Consider the following 18,058-nt stretch of genomic DNA (forward strand, 5'->3'; position numbering starts at 1 on the left):
AGGTCTTTGAAGACATGCGTATGATAATTGACGAAGCTAAGAGTGTTAGGACATAGTGATAAATGGAAAAGAAAATAAATCAGAGAATGATAGGAATTGAGAAAAGAAGCAATGGCCAGAATATTCGAGGTTGTATATATGTACTCTTACCAGTTTGTGTAACTTGTATTTAGATTTTTAGTATCAAACTTGTGTTAATATCACACATATTGCTTAAATTCATCTATCCTTAAACTCTTAATGAGATTTAAAAAAAATTGTGTTAAAAATGTTAAAATAATATGAAATACCATTTTTCTTGTAAATTAGTGTATAAGAAATAAACAAAAATAAATATTTTGCAGGTATATTTAGCTGGTTCATAACTTAAATTACTACCCTTCTAATAAAAAATGTAATACATTGACTTTCAAAATAAGCTCATCTACATATTTGTAAGGCGTCGTTTCATTAAAACGACGGAAATAATTTTGGCGTCGAAATTATTCGAGAAAACGAATTTGAATTCAGTTGTTTAAGATACAAGACAGAGGTAATTATTCTTATGCTTATAATAACACAGCTAAACATTAAAAAAAAACATACGGTAATTATAAGATTATTATAAGGAACGTGAAAATATTTATTAAGCGTCAGGTAACCATGGTAGTTAAGTGTTTACTTTTAGTTTAAATATAAAGAGGTCCACGCTTCTGCTTGTGATAAGGGTGGATGAAATAATTTAACCAGCCCCTGGGGAGCACACAACTTGTCATCGCATTGTTGGAAGTTGGTTAGCCTCATTAATATTTAAATTTCAACTCCTAGACAAACAATCGACATTCAACTTATGAAGAAGGGCGGTGCGAAGCCATTACAAAGCGAGTTTCGCAAGACGTTTTGTTTCGTACCAACCGAATTTGGTTGGATAAATACACTGAATATAGACGAGTACGTTTATAATGGAAATCTACTATACATTTTAAGTAATATGAAGGTGCTTGCCATCATGGGGAATCTCGCTGTGATGGTTCAAAAAAGGTTTTTTCACTTATTTTCAAATGTCATCGAATTATCCAATGATTAAAAATTATAATAATTTAGTAAAATTTATGTAGCGCTATTTTCGTAAAATAATAACTCATCACTCATATTTTATAAAAAAATAAATGCTTCTTTTTATTTTTTTTTTATTGTTAATACGTTATTTGATATTATTATTATTACTACTTTCATAATTGTTTAATTTTCTAAGACTAACAGTATTCGGATTGTGTTAGAATAGGTTAGTTTGAATAACATTTTGAGTGTGTCTAAATACTTGTTCACAAAATCTGGATTATCTCCAATTACAGGAGTTATTTCATATTATTTTTTGACATCTCATCGAAGATGAAGAAGAATATGGAAGTGTGGGCATTTTTTTATGAATGTTACACGTGTGTAAAGTGATCACTTAAACCAGCCTATGACGGTGGTCAGCCCCGTAAATGCCCAGACTTCCATATTCTTCTTCATCTTTGATGAGATGTCAAAAAATAATAGTTTGAATAATGTTGTTTAGGTAAGAAATCAATCAAAAGTTTTTTTTAAAACTTAGTTAGCAATACCAGTAATACCAATTTCTATTGGTTGTAAAATGTTTTAAATTGAATTTAAATAAAAAAAAAAATTTGATAGTAATATCGTGAACAGAAAAAAACGGTATAGTGGCGTTCCCTGCTTCAAAGTTTACGGCTACTTCACTGAATATTTATTGGTATTGCTTACAACCTATTTCTGAAACGAATGGCAGTACTTGTTTAACACGAAAGCTTCTACACAAAATATGATATTTACATTGGTAAAGATTTGTAACTGGTTATATGTTGATAAATATTAAATTCTTTATAATTTGACTACACGAATTACAAATTTTAAAATCTTTTAGTTTAAAAAAAAAATATTCTGTTGTCAGTATTAGCGAAGTTGTTTATTGAACCTTCCAATTACATATTGTAGATGTGTATTCTTTATTCAAGCATATGTAAGATATATATACATACATATGTGTGTTTAAAAATGTTTTAAAGTACGGGAAAACTCGGTGAGGGTACATTATTGTAATTTGTGGTTTGTAATTATGTATATGATGAAATAAATAAATATATATTGTAAATATACCTACGAGTAATTATTTCAATATTTTTCTGACCCTATAAAATCCTATGTCCTAAAGAATACAAGCAAATTGAAGCAGTAAAGATAAACTGCTTCTAAAATTTACAATTCACCACTGTCTGGGAATTTTTCAATTTTAATAAACAAATAAATCGTTTTCTGTGCAAATCGAAGTTTTGGACAGTCAGCGTGCAGTCATAATCGACTTGGAATTGAGTGTTCAAAGAATGAGATTAATGTATTAAAATTGGAGAATGCTCAACTGGGTAAACTGAAAACAGTTAATCCCGACTGATTCAAGGTACCAATGTTACAAAGACTAGGGATTACGCAGAGACATTATCCATCATCCTTATGTTACAATTAAAAGAAAGAAAACAACAAACAAAAAAAAATATTTCCAACAAAATTATTATTTAAAAATCATCGAGATTATCATCGAGATTTTCAAACGATTTTTCTACTTCAAAATGCAACACCAAGCAATTTCAGCAAAACTTCAAATATTTGGCAATCAAACATTTCAATAAACTCCCTAAAGAAATAAAAAAAATAGATGATACAAAAATCCTTAAAAAAATTAAAGCTCTATACATTTAAATCTTATAAAAAATATATATAAAAAAAACTATTATATCTTTTATTTTATAACATTAAACCACGAGTGTAAGTCCCTTTCCAAGCACAAGAGCACAGACTCTTTTATGGAGAAGCACAGCGAATCGAAATATAAAAGTTCTTAATATGTGTAAATGATTCAAATGTATTATGTTATAAATAAAAATGTAAATATATTAATTGAATAAAAAAAAAAACAAAAAAACAAACCTTGTGAGTTCCGACGGCGTGTGCTCCATCGTATACCAGGAGATGATCGTTGCAGTCCAATTGGAGCATGTCGAATCGAAGCATGAACCTCTGCAGGATGGAGTGCGTCTGGAAGGTGATGGCGCAGTCGAGGTTCCTCTCGTTCTGAGACCATAACACGGCGCCATCTATCTTGCGATACTGCCGCTGGAGGTAGTGGTTCTTGCAGAGCGAATGTATGTAATCTGGAAAAAATGACATATAATTATTTATTGTACCTGCAGACAGTTAATAGAATTCCATATTGAATTGTTGAATAATATATCCAAAATAAAACAAGGTTCGTTGGATTGAATTCTATATTTATTTATGTAAATGTAAATACGTGACGCATTTTGTCTTCTTGGGACATTATCAAACACTCTATACATGTGTTAAATAATGTCCTAAGAAGACAAAACGCGTCACATATACATAAATAAATGTAGAATTCAATTCAATAAACCTTGTTTTATTTTGGATAAATTACCCAACAAGGCATATAATTAGTTTGTATAATAATAAAAATATGTGTCGTGTTTACTTTAATACAATTTTTTAGGGTTGGAATACCAGAGGGCACTACATAAGCTAAACTAGCAGTAACCATGGGATCAGATAACAGAGATTTAAGAAGTTTTCAGAAAGTTTTGCCATTCTTTTTGTTCACTAGAAACTACAAAATTTTGTCGATGGTATCAGTAATAAGTTTGTCTTAATCCGTTCGTTTTTAATCTTTGTGTTTTACTAATACATACATTCTCAATGCCAAAGTTATTTTTATTAGTCTGCCGAAGTCCCTTCAGTACTAATTCATTCGTTTTATTTTAAACAAAAAGACGGGTTAATCATCTTATATCATAAGAAGTGGCGTAACTTTATACCTTTTTTAAATATAACTTAAATTCACCGAGAAAAACGTTTTTGGTGTCAAATGTTGAATTTTCCACATTACTGAATCGCATATAAACGTCATAATTTTAGGAATCAATTTGGGTGTAACAAGTTTTTTCTTATCGGAAATTTGCGTTTATCGGCAATAGTTAAAATGACGTGGTATGATTGACCATAGGTCCAATAATCAACATGATTAAACTAAACACATAACTAATAAAAATGTATCAATAAAACAAAATAATTTTAGTGAAAATTCCACTTTACATCAATATAAAACAAAACGATTTTTTTGTTAACAAATTTTTTTCGTTGATTCGATTGAATATTTTTTTTAGATCTTTTGTCTTAGTTCTTAATCGCTTATAAATAATTTTGAATTTTTATCGTTGTGACGTGTAGTTGTTGCAATTATAAGAAATAATCATGAAATATTTATTGTATCAAATATATATGTACATGTATAAATTCTGTTTTACGTCAAGGTACTTATAAAAAGCTTAGAATCTGTGAAAGTGTAAAATATTATTCAATATGCAAAATGACAACATGTAAAACGTTTCATAAAAAAGCTATTTAACAAAACAAATTTAATAAAAAATAAATCCTTTTCTATGAAATGAACGATACTATAAACTCGGTATGAATCGTGAAAATGAGCTTTCGCAAAAGGTGAATTTCCTAGAAAATGAGCTTTGCAAATGGCTCCAACATGTTGCCAAGTTTATTATATAAAGAAAAAAAGGAGGACAATTCTTCCAATGTGCTTGAATTTTTTTTCTCAGCAATCTAAGTAAATTTCATACTTCGCAATTCCTGAACGTTGTATTAAAATCAAATAATTTGCTACAAATTGTACATTTAACGCGTTTGATTTTCACTGGGCCGAAAATTAATATTTTAAAAAAGGTAAGTAATTCACCTGAATTATTCATTATTTAAAAAATATGAATATATTTATGGTGGATATAATTTTTCTGTACCCAGTATAACTATTGAGTTTTTTTTAAATATGTTAATATTACAATTCATTAACATTCTTATTTACATATTTTGATAATACAAAATAATTAGACTTAAAATACACAAATATTATTTGATTTTCAGATACATGCACATATTTTTCAAACCCTTATCCGCACCCCAATGGTGCATAGGGCACTGCATTATTTAAACGCAGTGTTATCTTGATCGTTAACACACGATGAAAAGGTGATCAGCCCTCCGCTTCAGGTACCAGTCCAGGGTAATACTGAATAAATATTAGAGTGAAAAAATCACTTGTATTTATTTGACCTCCCCTGGGAATCGAACCCGGGACCTCCAGAACGGTAGCCGAGCGTGCTGACCATTGCACTACGGAGGCGGACAAATTTAATGAAATGCACATATTTAATGAAAATAAATATAAATTGTGCAAAAGAGAACTAAAACTTTGTTATAAACCACTTTATTTTTGGTTATTTTTTAACAGTTTTCAACAAGTACCTTGCCATATTAAACAAAAATACTAAAATTTATCACTTACGTTTTTATTAGACAATAGTCGATGTAATAGGTACATTAAGTAAATATATAGCAAAAAAGATAATTATTTTTATATCGAGTCCTTTTACGAGAAAAAAAACTAAAATGGAAAGTAAACATAAAGAAAACATGAATGGATACAAGTTTATGATTGGAATCCAAATCGTAAAATACTTTTCAGATCTGGAGGTCTTTTAGTAGATTGCAAAAATCATCATCACACTTTTCAGAACCGGAAGTTGCTTTACAGTAGTAGAATAAGGTGAAAAATAGTGTAGAAAAGAGAGGGTTCAATTCATCTCTCGGTGTATGAGAAAACTCTTCTTTAGATTCTAAAGAAATAACGTTTAGGATATTAAGAAACAATTTTTCATTTCTGAACATCTCAGTAAAAGTATAAAAATTAACAAGATGTAGTTTGACTTTTGTTGTATGATATTGAATTCAAGTGAATGTGCCTGATATTGCAAGAAACCCTAAGCCTCGAAGCAAATTTTATACGGGAAAACAATAAAACAAAATAAAATTAATTGATACATGACTTCGTAATATGTGTATTTTATAAAAAGACCTTAAAGTGATTTTGTAATTCTTGGATGTAGCTACTTTTGGAGATTCACGACATAAGTTGAATGTCTAAAAAACAGTTTCATTGCGTGACTAGAAAAATAATGAACAACCATCAAATAACGCTCAGCTCTAAAATTCAAGGTTATGAAATAAACTATAAATTTATTCATGAAAAACTGTGTTCAATTTAGTTTATAACAAATTTACTGAAAATGAATTGAAATTTAACCGTGATAATAATAACATTTCACTGTTTACGTTACAATCTAAAATGGTACCTAACTGTTGAAAGGGTCCCGTAATTCAATTTCTGGATCCTTTTAAGGTATTAAAATCATTTTGCTTTGGATTCAAAGCAGTAGGGGAAATATTTGCGTGTAGCAACATTACTCAGGAGAATACCGCGACTTGGGGATTAGACGTGCATACGTTGTATACTGAATACCTGTTCTATATCAACATATTTAACTATTAGACCAACGTTACAACGGCAAGATTGGAGAGAAGGGTGTATTTATTTTACAATTCTCAAGATATTCAAACGTAAATAGCGACGTCTGCTTCAAAAAGAGGATTCCATCAATTTAATAATATCATTTTATTTAATAAAGAAAATATTTATTTTTTATTCGTCTGTATGGATGTACCATCTAAATCTTCACTTACTATACAAACTATACGCAAACAAACCTTTAAACTAGTGGGATTTTGGCATATTCAAAATGGTCTCATAATTGATATGAGATTATGTAGGATAGATGATAATTTAGAAAAATGAAAAAAAAAACATTAATGTAATTATCCTAACACAAATTATAACATGTTTTTCGCATCATAAGATAATTGATTATGGATTATTTGTATTATTTCTGATTAATGAAATTTTATTTGCTCCAAATTGCGTGTTTCAAATTTATCAAGTATTTTCATTTATGTATTGATTTTTGGAGTCTACAAAGTTGTATTTTGTTGTTAAAAAACTAGGTGTTTTTAATGTGCTTTTCACAATGTTTTTTTAACAATAAAATACAACTTAATAGTCTCAAAAAATCTGTGTTTGATTTAACAATTAATACATAAATTAAAATGGAGTTATGGAATTTGAACGCCAAATCAATTAATAAATAGTATTTTCGTTGGCTGTTGGTGTGTGTGCGTATGTGTACACATACACACAAACACTCACACATATCGGTATAAATTAATTTGAAATCTTTATCGTTTCTAAGAACAGATAATATCATATCTTCTTGGCGGCTACAGTATGAAATACATACCACGATCAAAGTATTTACTGCTAAATATTTTTTTTTAGAACTCAACGGTGCCGGTGGTAAAATACTATTGAATTTTTATATTTTCAAGGAATTTGTTTTTCAAGTATCATTTTTATGGGATTCCGTCGAATCAAATAATATTCTTAAGTGCAAGCGCGTGTTTTGAATTTAATACCAAACAATGAGATCGAAATATTCGACATATCTACTGGATCGCTTTAAATTTTCCACGTTTAGTTTTACTTTGTATTTTAATGTATAAGAAAATATGTAATTTTTAATTATTGACTAAAGGAATTCATGAAATTTTCACACAGAATAAATATTTTTCAATAATGTTATAATTCATGGTTATTTTATGTATCTTGGTAAAACAAATCATGCAATGAATCCAACAAATACATAAGTATATATAGAGTTATAACTCCAGAGAATTCGCCTTTTTCTTTCTTAGAATTTTATCAATTCCTTTTGATACGTTTAGCTATGCATTACAAAGTGAATTAAAATTATTCATATATAAATAATTCCGAAAAAAAGCTTTAATTACAGTAATTTTTTTTTTAAATGAAATTTCACCCTTCAAGAGAGTTCTAGCTAAATATGATGCATTAAAATATTGATTCGTTTTAAAATTACTATTAAACGTCTTTTATTGTATTAACACACATCTCGAAATTCATAAGTTTTTTGTCTGAACAAAAAATGCATTAGATAATAAGGATTTAGGAGTATCAGCACATACAATATTTATCAGATTCTATTTCTGAAATCGGAACCAATTAAAAATTATTAATAAAGATAAATGTAACTAACAAACCAACTAACTATCACGCCACTTCCGTAGGTATAGCCAGAGAGAATAGAACGCCACACCATTACGTTTTTGCTAACATACTTCGCCTCGTCCACATTCATGTGTTTCCTTATACTCGTACATAACCGGCGATCATTCCGACTCCTAACCTGACCGCTTTGGCATGCTCTGAAAGCATGAAAGCTGAAAACTTGGCATGATCATGCATTTGAAATACTTGGTCATGCCACGTTTTCCTCGGTCTTCCTCTGCTTCTATTTCCAACTACATACGCTTCATATGTTTGTTTTATCATTGTATTCTAACTTATTCATTCCACTTGTCCAAACTATCTCAACACTCCTTTTTTTTAAATTTTATAGATATGTTTATCTCAGCCTTGCATTCTTTCCTCATTTTATCATTCGAACACCTATCATCCATATAAAAATAAATATAAATACTTGTAAAATTTATACACAATGTAATGTATATATCTGTTTGAATACACCCTATTCAGATTTCGTTCGCTGCACTGCACATATTTTACACGTATAGTTCTATAGGAGGAGAAATCTCTCCCAAACTGAGAGCACGAGCTCTTTGCATATTATCTATCTGAGGTGATACGAAGCAAAGCGTGGAAATACCACACGATACAATAGCACACATAGTACAGCATCCAGAAACACGGCCTTTATGCTCAAATAACTGTAGCCTCCACCCCCGTCAAACAAATTCTTGGGAGATTTTTAAAATTCAAGACCCCGGCAGACGTTAAATTTATTTTATACTAAATTCCGCCCTGCAGCTTTATGGGTGTATATGAATAACAGGATCAGGTGAAGGGTTTGTTTGGGCTTCTCGTCACTTTTGGGTGAAGTATTGCCCAAGTGGCGTGGTAAGATTATATACAACATTTTTAGTGAGTCCAAATACTTGGATACAAATACAAATCTCCAATTAAAGGTTTTTTTTAATATTATTTTTTGTTATCTCAATATAAATTAAGAAGAGTATGTAGGTCTGGGCATTTATGGGGCTAATTTCTTCTTTCATCTCACCATAAATGTGTCAAGTCAAATTCTAGTCAATTGAATAAATGTGTTTCGAATTTGAACAATATATATGGAAGCTTCAAGAGTTTGAGTAGTGTGGTTGTCAATCATGGGTAGAATGATTAGTAAACTAATTGAAACTGTAGCATCAATATTTGTGTTGCCTACATTCAAAATCCGCTAGATCCAATTTTAAAAGATTTGAAAATAAATACTCTATCGGAATGCAAATTGTGTGTTTTATTATTTAAAATATTTATAAAATTGAAAACCTTTATATATTTGAAAATTTTTGTATATTTCAAATTCCGCTACATTCATGGACTTGCCTTCTGACCCATATCGGCCAATCAGAGAGCGGGGATAGGTCAAAAAATGAAGATGACGTCATTATCGGTTTGTGTCTTGTGTTTTTTTTTAAATACTGAAAAAAAATATTTAAAAGGGAAAACTCTCTGTTTCATAATATATTATCTACAATGATTAAAGAAAACACTTGTTTTTTACCACTTGAGTTTTATTATAGACAACATGTTTCAGAAGTCAAACTTCCATCATTGAAACATGTAGTCTATAATAAAACTCAAGTGGTAAAAAACAAGTGTTTTCTTTAATCATTGTAGCATGTCTTACCACAAAGTTAATGCCGAAACAATAAATAAAATATAATATCTAAATATATACAAATATTTTAAACATAAATACTACCCGGAGAAGTTTTCATTTTTTTAAAAATCGCTTTACATGGATCTGGTGGATTTTGCTAGTAGAGGACACATTTGAAATGATTTATTTCGAGATATTTATTGAGGTATTCATTTTGTTATCTTTATGGCGAAAATTTGTTGATTCAAGAAATACATTTGTTTTTATCTCAAAGATTTCTAACGTGGAATTCGTTTTCTATGGAATGCGTTTATAACAAAGGAACAAAATAAAGCGAATACTACAATATTCTACTTGAACGTTTTCTCCAGGGGAGTCGTTCGCGTATCAAGTAGATTTTTCTTTGTGATACAAATTGTAAAATAACTTGAATGTTTATATTTCTGATCCTTGTATTGTATTGTTTAACTGTAAGTTTCTCTGATAGAATAATACTGGGTATAAATTCAATTTTCCTTACGTATTACATGTTTTTCATGTAAAATTACAAACTAAATTGGACGCTTTACAAATCAAATTGGACATTTAACAGATCAAATAGGACGTTTTACAGAATAAATTGGCCATTTAACAGATCAAATAGGACGTTTTTCAGAACAAATTATACGTTGGATTGTATGTTATGAAAAATGCTAGAATATAAAAGTCAGGTCAGAAGTCGGAATAATCGACGGGTATGAGGAGATGCAGGAATGTGGAAGAGGGGAAAATTGAAAAGGCAGATTGGTGTGGTGTTCTTCTCTCTCCACCTACATGAAGCGATATGATGGTTGTTTAGTTAGTTAGTTATATGTATTCGTATAGATAATTTTATTAAAGTCCGATTCCAAAGGTGGAAAATCCGAAAAACATCGTGTTTGCTGACTCTTCTTAATTCTTGTTTTTTAATACAATTACCAGGCGAAAATCTTACGATTTTCAAGATGTGTTAGTTACGATAATTTAATAATAATAAAAAATTGGATTTAGCGTTAGTTAGCTAAAACTCTTTTGAATGGTAAATTTTATTTAACTTAGTTTTCTAATGTTTAAATAATAATATAAAAACAACAATATATTATAGTTACTTCCATATTCATTTTATTTTATTAATGATCAGGTTTTCTCGTTGCCAACATCATAATATTGGTTATATCAGTAACGATGAAATAAAATCACTGATTAATGAAGTGGAAAAAAAGATCAAATTGTTGTTTTATTTTAAAAATGATACCACAACGATCCAATTTTGATTTAATTTATTGATTCGGCAGTCATGTTGTGGTAAAATCTATCGATTTTTAATAAATGTTTTACTTAGTAAATAATAATATAACTATTTACCAAGTAAAACGTTAGTCAAAAATGGATCCAATTTTAGTTTTAAAAAAAAAATCGATTTTATCTTCCATACTTTTATCAAAATTGTAACTAAGGTATTTCAAAACGTTTGTTTTCTGTAGAAACGAATAAGGTCCTTAAATGATAGTGAAGCAAAGTTTTAAAGTAATTAAGCCAAACCGTGACGTTATTAACGACTGCCTGTGAGTTAAATATGAAAAATTGTGCTTACAAAACGCGACATCTTATTTTGAGAATCTTATTCTTGAGATTTGCGGAGTATAAAATACCGTAAAAAGGAAATTAGTTTATTAAATTATACAGTTTAATTTGTATCGTTCTTAAGTTTGTTGTGAGTTTAATTATAACTAAAAGGTTTTGTTAATCTACCTCGGGCTTAAGCTAGGCACAAGTATTAATTACTCTCGTATATCATTACGCAATCTTTATATAATTCACAGCTCTGTCTACAAATCCTGGAAACATTTACGGTGTGAAAGCTTCCATATTACGAAAATATCCTCGAAGCTGTTTCAGTTCTGTTATGCCCTAGACGATTTATGATGAACGAGGCAAGGAATGAATTATTCAGGAAACCTTAAAACCCAAAACGAATGAAAGGAGTAGAGAAAGGGAAGTGAAGGTGGAGTAGGGAATCGAAGGAAGAAAGTAGGTTTGTGCCGCCTCTCGTAAAATGTAAAGGCCACACCATGAGGTATTATGCAAAAAGGTTTAAAATCCATTTAGTGCCTTACATGGTCGTAGTAATCAATTCGTTGTATTCCATTTAAATTGCGGAGTACATGTATTTTTAATGAAAATTTATCACCAAATTATTTGGTTTATCATATTTTGAAAATAACTGAACAAACTCTTTGTAGTTACCGATTCCTAACATACAGTAATTAATAAGATGTTTTTCATGCTAAAATAAGTATATTTTTTACAAAAATGAATCACCAAGTTTATCGTTATTTCATATTTTCAATAAAAAAAACTTACTGTTAAATCGTATTTAAAAACGAGCTCTATGTCGTAAGTAGTTGATTCGTTATTTTCTCTTTTAAATTCTTAAAAAGATGTGTTTTTTTAGTGAAAATTTATCACCAAGTTGTTTCGTCATATTTCGATAATAACTGAACAAACTCTATGTACTTACTTTTTCTATAGTATAGAGTAATTAATTAGTTTTCCATTTAAATTGCGAAAACGCGTGTATTTTTCAACGAATGTTTATCACCGAATTAATTGTAATTTTTTTTTGAAAATAATTGAGCGAACTTCATGTAGTAGTTAATTCATTGTCTTTCATATTAAATTCGTAAAAATAAGTATTTTTCATGAAAAAAATTATCATTAAATTACTTGTTTTCTCATATATTGAAAATAAGTAAACGAACTCTATGTAGTAATTAATTTTTGATACTTATTCGCTGTATTCTATTTAAATTGCGTAGTACAAAACATGTATTTTACAATCAAAATTTATCACCAATTTACTTGTGCTGTTATATTTTGAAAATAACCGCACTAACCCTTTTATTAATATTGCGTATCACAATTATTAAAATTATTTATATTATCCACTGACACTTCGTGGTGGGATTGCATTTTAATATATTATTAGATTAAAACCAATATTTTTAGCTTTTACACTTTATTTTTATTTGACCAACGACCTGGTTTCGTCGTTACCGACATAATCAGACTAGTGTGATGATGTCGGTAACGACGAAACCCGGTCGCACACTCAAAATGTTGCAAATAAAAATAAAGTGGAAAAGCTAAAAATATTGATTTTAATCTAATAATATATTAAAATTATTTAAATTTTCGTTGTTGTTTGAACTTAAATTACTTGGTTAAAATTTACATATTCATACTCTAACATTTAGGGCGAATTATATGATAACGCGAAATCAATGATAACGCATTCATTTCAAAAGTAAAGCTAAAATGAGACAAAATATTTGAAAGCATCGTGAAATAGTAAATTAATATTTCTAAGTGCTGAAAAGGGTCACATTTATCAATTGAAGGAAGGGTTGGAATTATATTAAATTAGAAATTCTTATTTTCAATAAATAAATGTGTTTGCAATAGAAGGTTTACAGACTTTTCCGTTTCAACACCTTGATCAGATAAAATGGCCTTTCAAATTTACGATTCGACATCAAAGAAAAGGAAATATAACTACTTTTCAATAGGCACGTTAATTATAAGAGGGAATAAATGTAATTAAAGAATATTACCTATTAAATGTCCGTCTCCGTAGAGTAGTGGTAAGCGCGGTTAGGTTCAAATCCAAAAATATTTATTTTATATCACCCTGGATTGTTGCTTGAAGAACAGAGCAGATCATTTTGACTTCTATTAATTATTAATCTTGTTGATACTACTTCGAAACGATGCTGTGCTTTATAAACCATTAGATCAACCATATAGTATTTTCAAATTTATTTTTTTGTAAGTTATTTAATTAAGGGTAATACTTTTAAATAAAAAATATACTTTAGGCCAAGCAAGAAATAATCTTCAGTTTATTATATAAGCTAATTTGTATTTTGAAAAATAATAAAAATATATGAAAACATGGGATTTTTATTAAATATATGTTTTTAGAACGTAACCACTGTATGGTTTTTGATTATGACATTGAACGCGTAGAAATACGGGTCACAAAATTATTCAATAATTTGTTGAATTTTCTGAATAATTAATTAACTAACTCACTAACTAACCATCACGCCCTTTGCCGCAAGGGTAGGCAGTGATAAAAGAACGCCACACCACTCTGTCTTTGCAATTATTCTTCGCCTCTTCCACATTCATGCATCTCTTCATACACACACCCGACGATTATTTTGACTCCTGATTCGGCCGCTTTTAAGTATTTGACATACCTGATTGTGCCAAGTTTTCCTCGGTTTTCCCCTACCCTTTTTCCATCTACATTTTCCTGATAAATTTGTTTAAGTTTTATTTAAAATTATAAAGTAAAAACTGTTTAATTGATCTCTTATTTTTTATTAAAACAACATCTTTGAAAGTATGCAGAAACAACATTTATATTTTATGAAATAAAACAACTTTGTTTTAACCACTTTTTATTGATACACTTTATCCAACCGGTTCCGACATGAACCTTGTCATCATCAGGGGTTACGTACTTAATTCTAAAACATTGAAATACTCATAGTTAATAACCCTTTCCTTACCAAAAATTTCCACGCACTCCGTACGCCATATGAAAATATGATTTTAAAAATATGATTAAAAAAATATAATTTAAAAAACTCCTAAATGTTGTTTTTATTGTGCATTGCGTAGCGAATACGTCAACTCCGAACGAAACTAGTTGGATAAAGTGTACCAATAAAAAGTGGTTAAAACAAAGTTGTTTTATTTTATAAAGTTTACAAAATTTGCCACAAAGTTTCTGCGAAAAACATTCAGGAAAACATTTATATTATTGAAGTGTCCTTTGAAGAATGTATATTGCATAATATTATACTATTTGCGTTTCCTTGAGTCAAAAAGAAAGGTGGCATCAGCGTGTCAAAAATATTTCCAGAAATCGGAAAGATAGCCGCAGTGAAATCTTCCCGTTCGGTCTTTTGTTGTCGGTTCTGAAGGTTTTTTTTTTATCGAGAAAGCCTTTGTGAGAGTCTCGGCCCCATTGTAGAATAGGTATTGTTCCGGAAGGGGGAGGTTTCACCCGCCGCGTAACCGTAACCCACCCCCAGGATATCTGCTCGAGGGTTGTGTCATCCTTGTCTCTTCCGTTTAGACTTTTAGGCATAACAAGATCCCGGTACATTCAAATTAATTTCGCTCTATAATATGAGTATCTTCTTGACCCAAATTATTCATCAAGAACTCCATGAGATTGATGTTTTAATAAGTTTTGCGAATGTGATTTCAATCTTGTATTTTTTGCTCTTCAAAAAGAGCGGGATCACATTTAACAGAATGAAGGCTTCATTAATCGATTCGACAGTCACTGGATTGATTGGTAAAATATATCTTTGTTTAATTTAGCTTTTACCGGGCACTTTTTCTATAAATCCACTGTGACAAGTGTTTCAATGCATTCCGCATACAGTGTTTGAAAATGATGCGGAATGAAATGATTTTAAGACTATTTACCAAGTAAATTAATGCTATTTACCGAGTAAAACTTAAATTGAAAATGGATGGATATTACCACAAAGTAACTGCAGAATCAAGTAATGAAATTAGTAATAAAAAAGGTAAGTATATTGCCCGTCCTATAGTGTATTAGTTAGTTATACCGTGCTGGAAGTTCCAGGTTTGATTTTCAGCGGGGGTCAAAAAATATAAGAATTTTTTCTCTGTAATATTTATTCATTATCACCTTGGACTGCCTTACCTGAAACGTAGGATTGATCACCTTGCCTTGATGTAATTTACGACCAATATAACATAGCTTTAATATATTTTAAAGCCCAATGAACCATTTTCAGTCAAATTAAAGTCACTTCTATCATTTAAATTATTATTTTAATGTAAAATTATTATTTTTATTTTTATTTTTTTTTTACATTTAATAAAAACGCCTCATGTACACTTGATGCTAACGAATAGCCTTCCAAGGCGCCAAATGACCATAAAAATTTAATTCCTCATTTAAATTTTATAAGTGTGTAACTATTTTTCAACAAAAATATTAAATGTTGTAACATTTAAGCAATAATTTTTAATGTATGTATTTCTGTTTTAAATATTTACACCCTCGAGGTTTACTAAAGAAGTTCGAGCGAAATTTCTTAATCTGATTGTCGTTTAAAGAGTAAGTATTATTTGATTTCGTGAGAAAGTACAAAGATAATCGAGGTGTAAACCTATTTACATGTTTTCTTACTTAATTTATTTACGTGGCTACCTTACAGTTTTGGTTGACACGTCAAAAAAAGTAGGCTAGGTATTTTACAAGCGGCAATCGTCGGCTTTTCACGATATAATAACAAAATAAAAATATATTGCTTATAAGAGTTTTAATAAATAAAATAATATCTTTTTACAATCTTTAAATACATGTTTTTATATTCTAAGGGTCAAGATAAGTGACTTTTCATTCTAATATTCATTTGATATTACCCTGGACTGACACTCAAAGCTCAGGGATGATCACTAATCCTTTATGTATTTGACGATCAAAATAACACTGCTTACAAACAATGCAGTACTTTATGCTCCACTAAGAGCGGACAGTAGTCAAAAGTATTAAGGACATGAAAATATTGGGCAAATCATTAAAATACACCAAATATATAATATATAGAGATTTTTCAATAATTAAAAAATATTGCTTTCTTATTATTTTTCAATAATTACATTTCAATAACATATTATTTTCGTGAGTCTAAGTGGCTTATTATTTAAATAGGTATCAAATTGTGGTAGAATGGGTTTGAACTCAAACTCTGTTTCTGAAAAGTCCACGCCACCAACCACGGGACTACATCCCAACTTATTATAACTTCACCCACATGTTTATTCTATTTCCACAAGTCAAACTATTATAAGATGTATAAACAAGGTTATTAATGAATAATGCACATATTGGATGAAGGGTGTGTTTATTTTATGTACACACCAGCATACAAATAATGTATGAGATATCTTTTAGTGTATGAAAGGGTGCTCTTTTGTGAATTGATTAGAAATAAGAGATAATTAATTCCGAATTTAAGTGATATTTTTCAAGTTAAAAATATCAATTGCAATTTTCGTTATCTTCTGATTTTATTTTATTTCTTTAGTTAGATTGTATTACAACTTATACAACCTTTAATTTACACTTAATTTACACATAATTTTTTTAACCTCTCACTTCTCAAAAGTCTTATTTTTTTAAAAACCATGTATATTTCGAAGATTAAGTTTATTTTTTCTATACAAAAACTGTAAAGAACTTGAAGCAATTAATGCAATTATGTTACATGTTACCTGGGTTAAAAAAATAAGTTGCGGGCTATTGATTATGACGCCTAGAAAGATTGATGAAAAAGGTTTCTTTAATTTCACCAGAATAATAATAGTCCACGCCAATTTTAGAACCCCAAAATGTAAAAAAATATATCTAAAAGAAATATAAATGTTGCCTAAGGGTAAAAGCTGAAACTCATTCAAATTTGTTCTAAGCTTTTGTCATATAGGAACGTGTAAAATGAAAAAAAAATTGAATGACAAATATAGGCAATTGGATTAAGGTGAAGCCGGAAAAGCAGCCTTTTCACCGGATTTTAGGGAGCCGATTGGAAAAAATCAATTCGCCAAATGATTAAAAAAGTTTTGAAGGTCTTGAAATTGTTTAGACCCCCAAAATCCTACAAGGGTCGTGAATTGAGTAATAAGAAGTATTCTGGAGTAGACTGAAGTTAGTTGAAGTATATTATTGACCCTGACAGAAACATCTTAGAATTTGGTAAGAAAACCGTTTCAATACATAATAAAAGCAAAAATTACGTAGGTAAGAAAATATCGTTAATTTTCTTCATAATAACTATTAATATTTCAAAATAAATGTAAAAAATTATGCTTTTTTATACTTCGAATATTTATTTAAGGAATATAACTCAATGACTGTAAAAATGGTTCAAAATTATTTATCTTTTCAAACAGTTTTATTTTATCAAGATTATTTTATTGATATCTAACAAATCTGAACAAGAATATTGAAGTCTGGACATTAAGGTATACAACCTGTCTTTGGCTGGTTTTAAGTTATCATTTTAAAAACTGTGTACATTTACCATTCTATCCAGGATTGACCACCACACTTCTAAAATTAGGTTGTTATGTTTTTGCTTCTATTGAAAAGATCTACTGTTTGTTCGGCGTCATCTTTGGTTGAAACCGATTAAGAAAAGTATTGGTTGAAATAAATTATGTACAGAAATAAATGAAGTATTTGTGAAATTAATTAAGTTTTTATTCAG

General features: G+C 29.3%; 1 protein-coding gene across 1 annotated transcript in view; it reads right to left on the minus strand.

Annotated features, from left to right (window-relative positions):
- Nucleotides 1-2,967: 2,967 nt before the first annotated feature.
- loaf (low-density lipoprotein receptor domain containing lost and found) overlaps nucleotides 2,968-18,058 on the minus strand; it is a gene marked incomplete at its 3' end in the record, with an annotated part of 95,690 nt that continues 80,599 nt past the window's right edge. The window contains exon 2 of the mRNA XM_088274034.1: nucleotides 2,968-3,191. Coding sequence (XP_088130160.1) covers nucleotides 2,968-3,191 — 224 coding nt within the window. The remainder of the gene's footprint in view (nucleotides 3,192-18,058) is intronic.

Source organism: Brachycentrus maculatus, unplaced genomic scaffold (genome assembly GCF_059751285.1).
Source record: "Brachycentrus maculatus isolate JH-2025_06_01 unplaced genomic scaffold, ASM5975128v1 h1tg000626l, whole genome shotgun sequence".
Classification (NCBI taxonomy): Eukaryota; Metazoa; Arthropoda; class Insecta; order Trichoptera; family Brachycentridae; genus Brachycentrus; species Brachycentrus maculatus.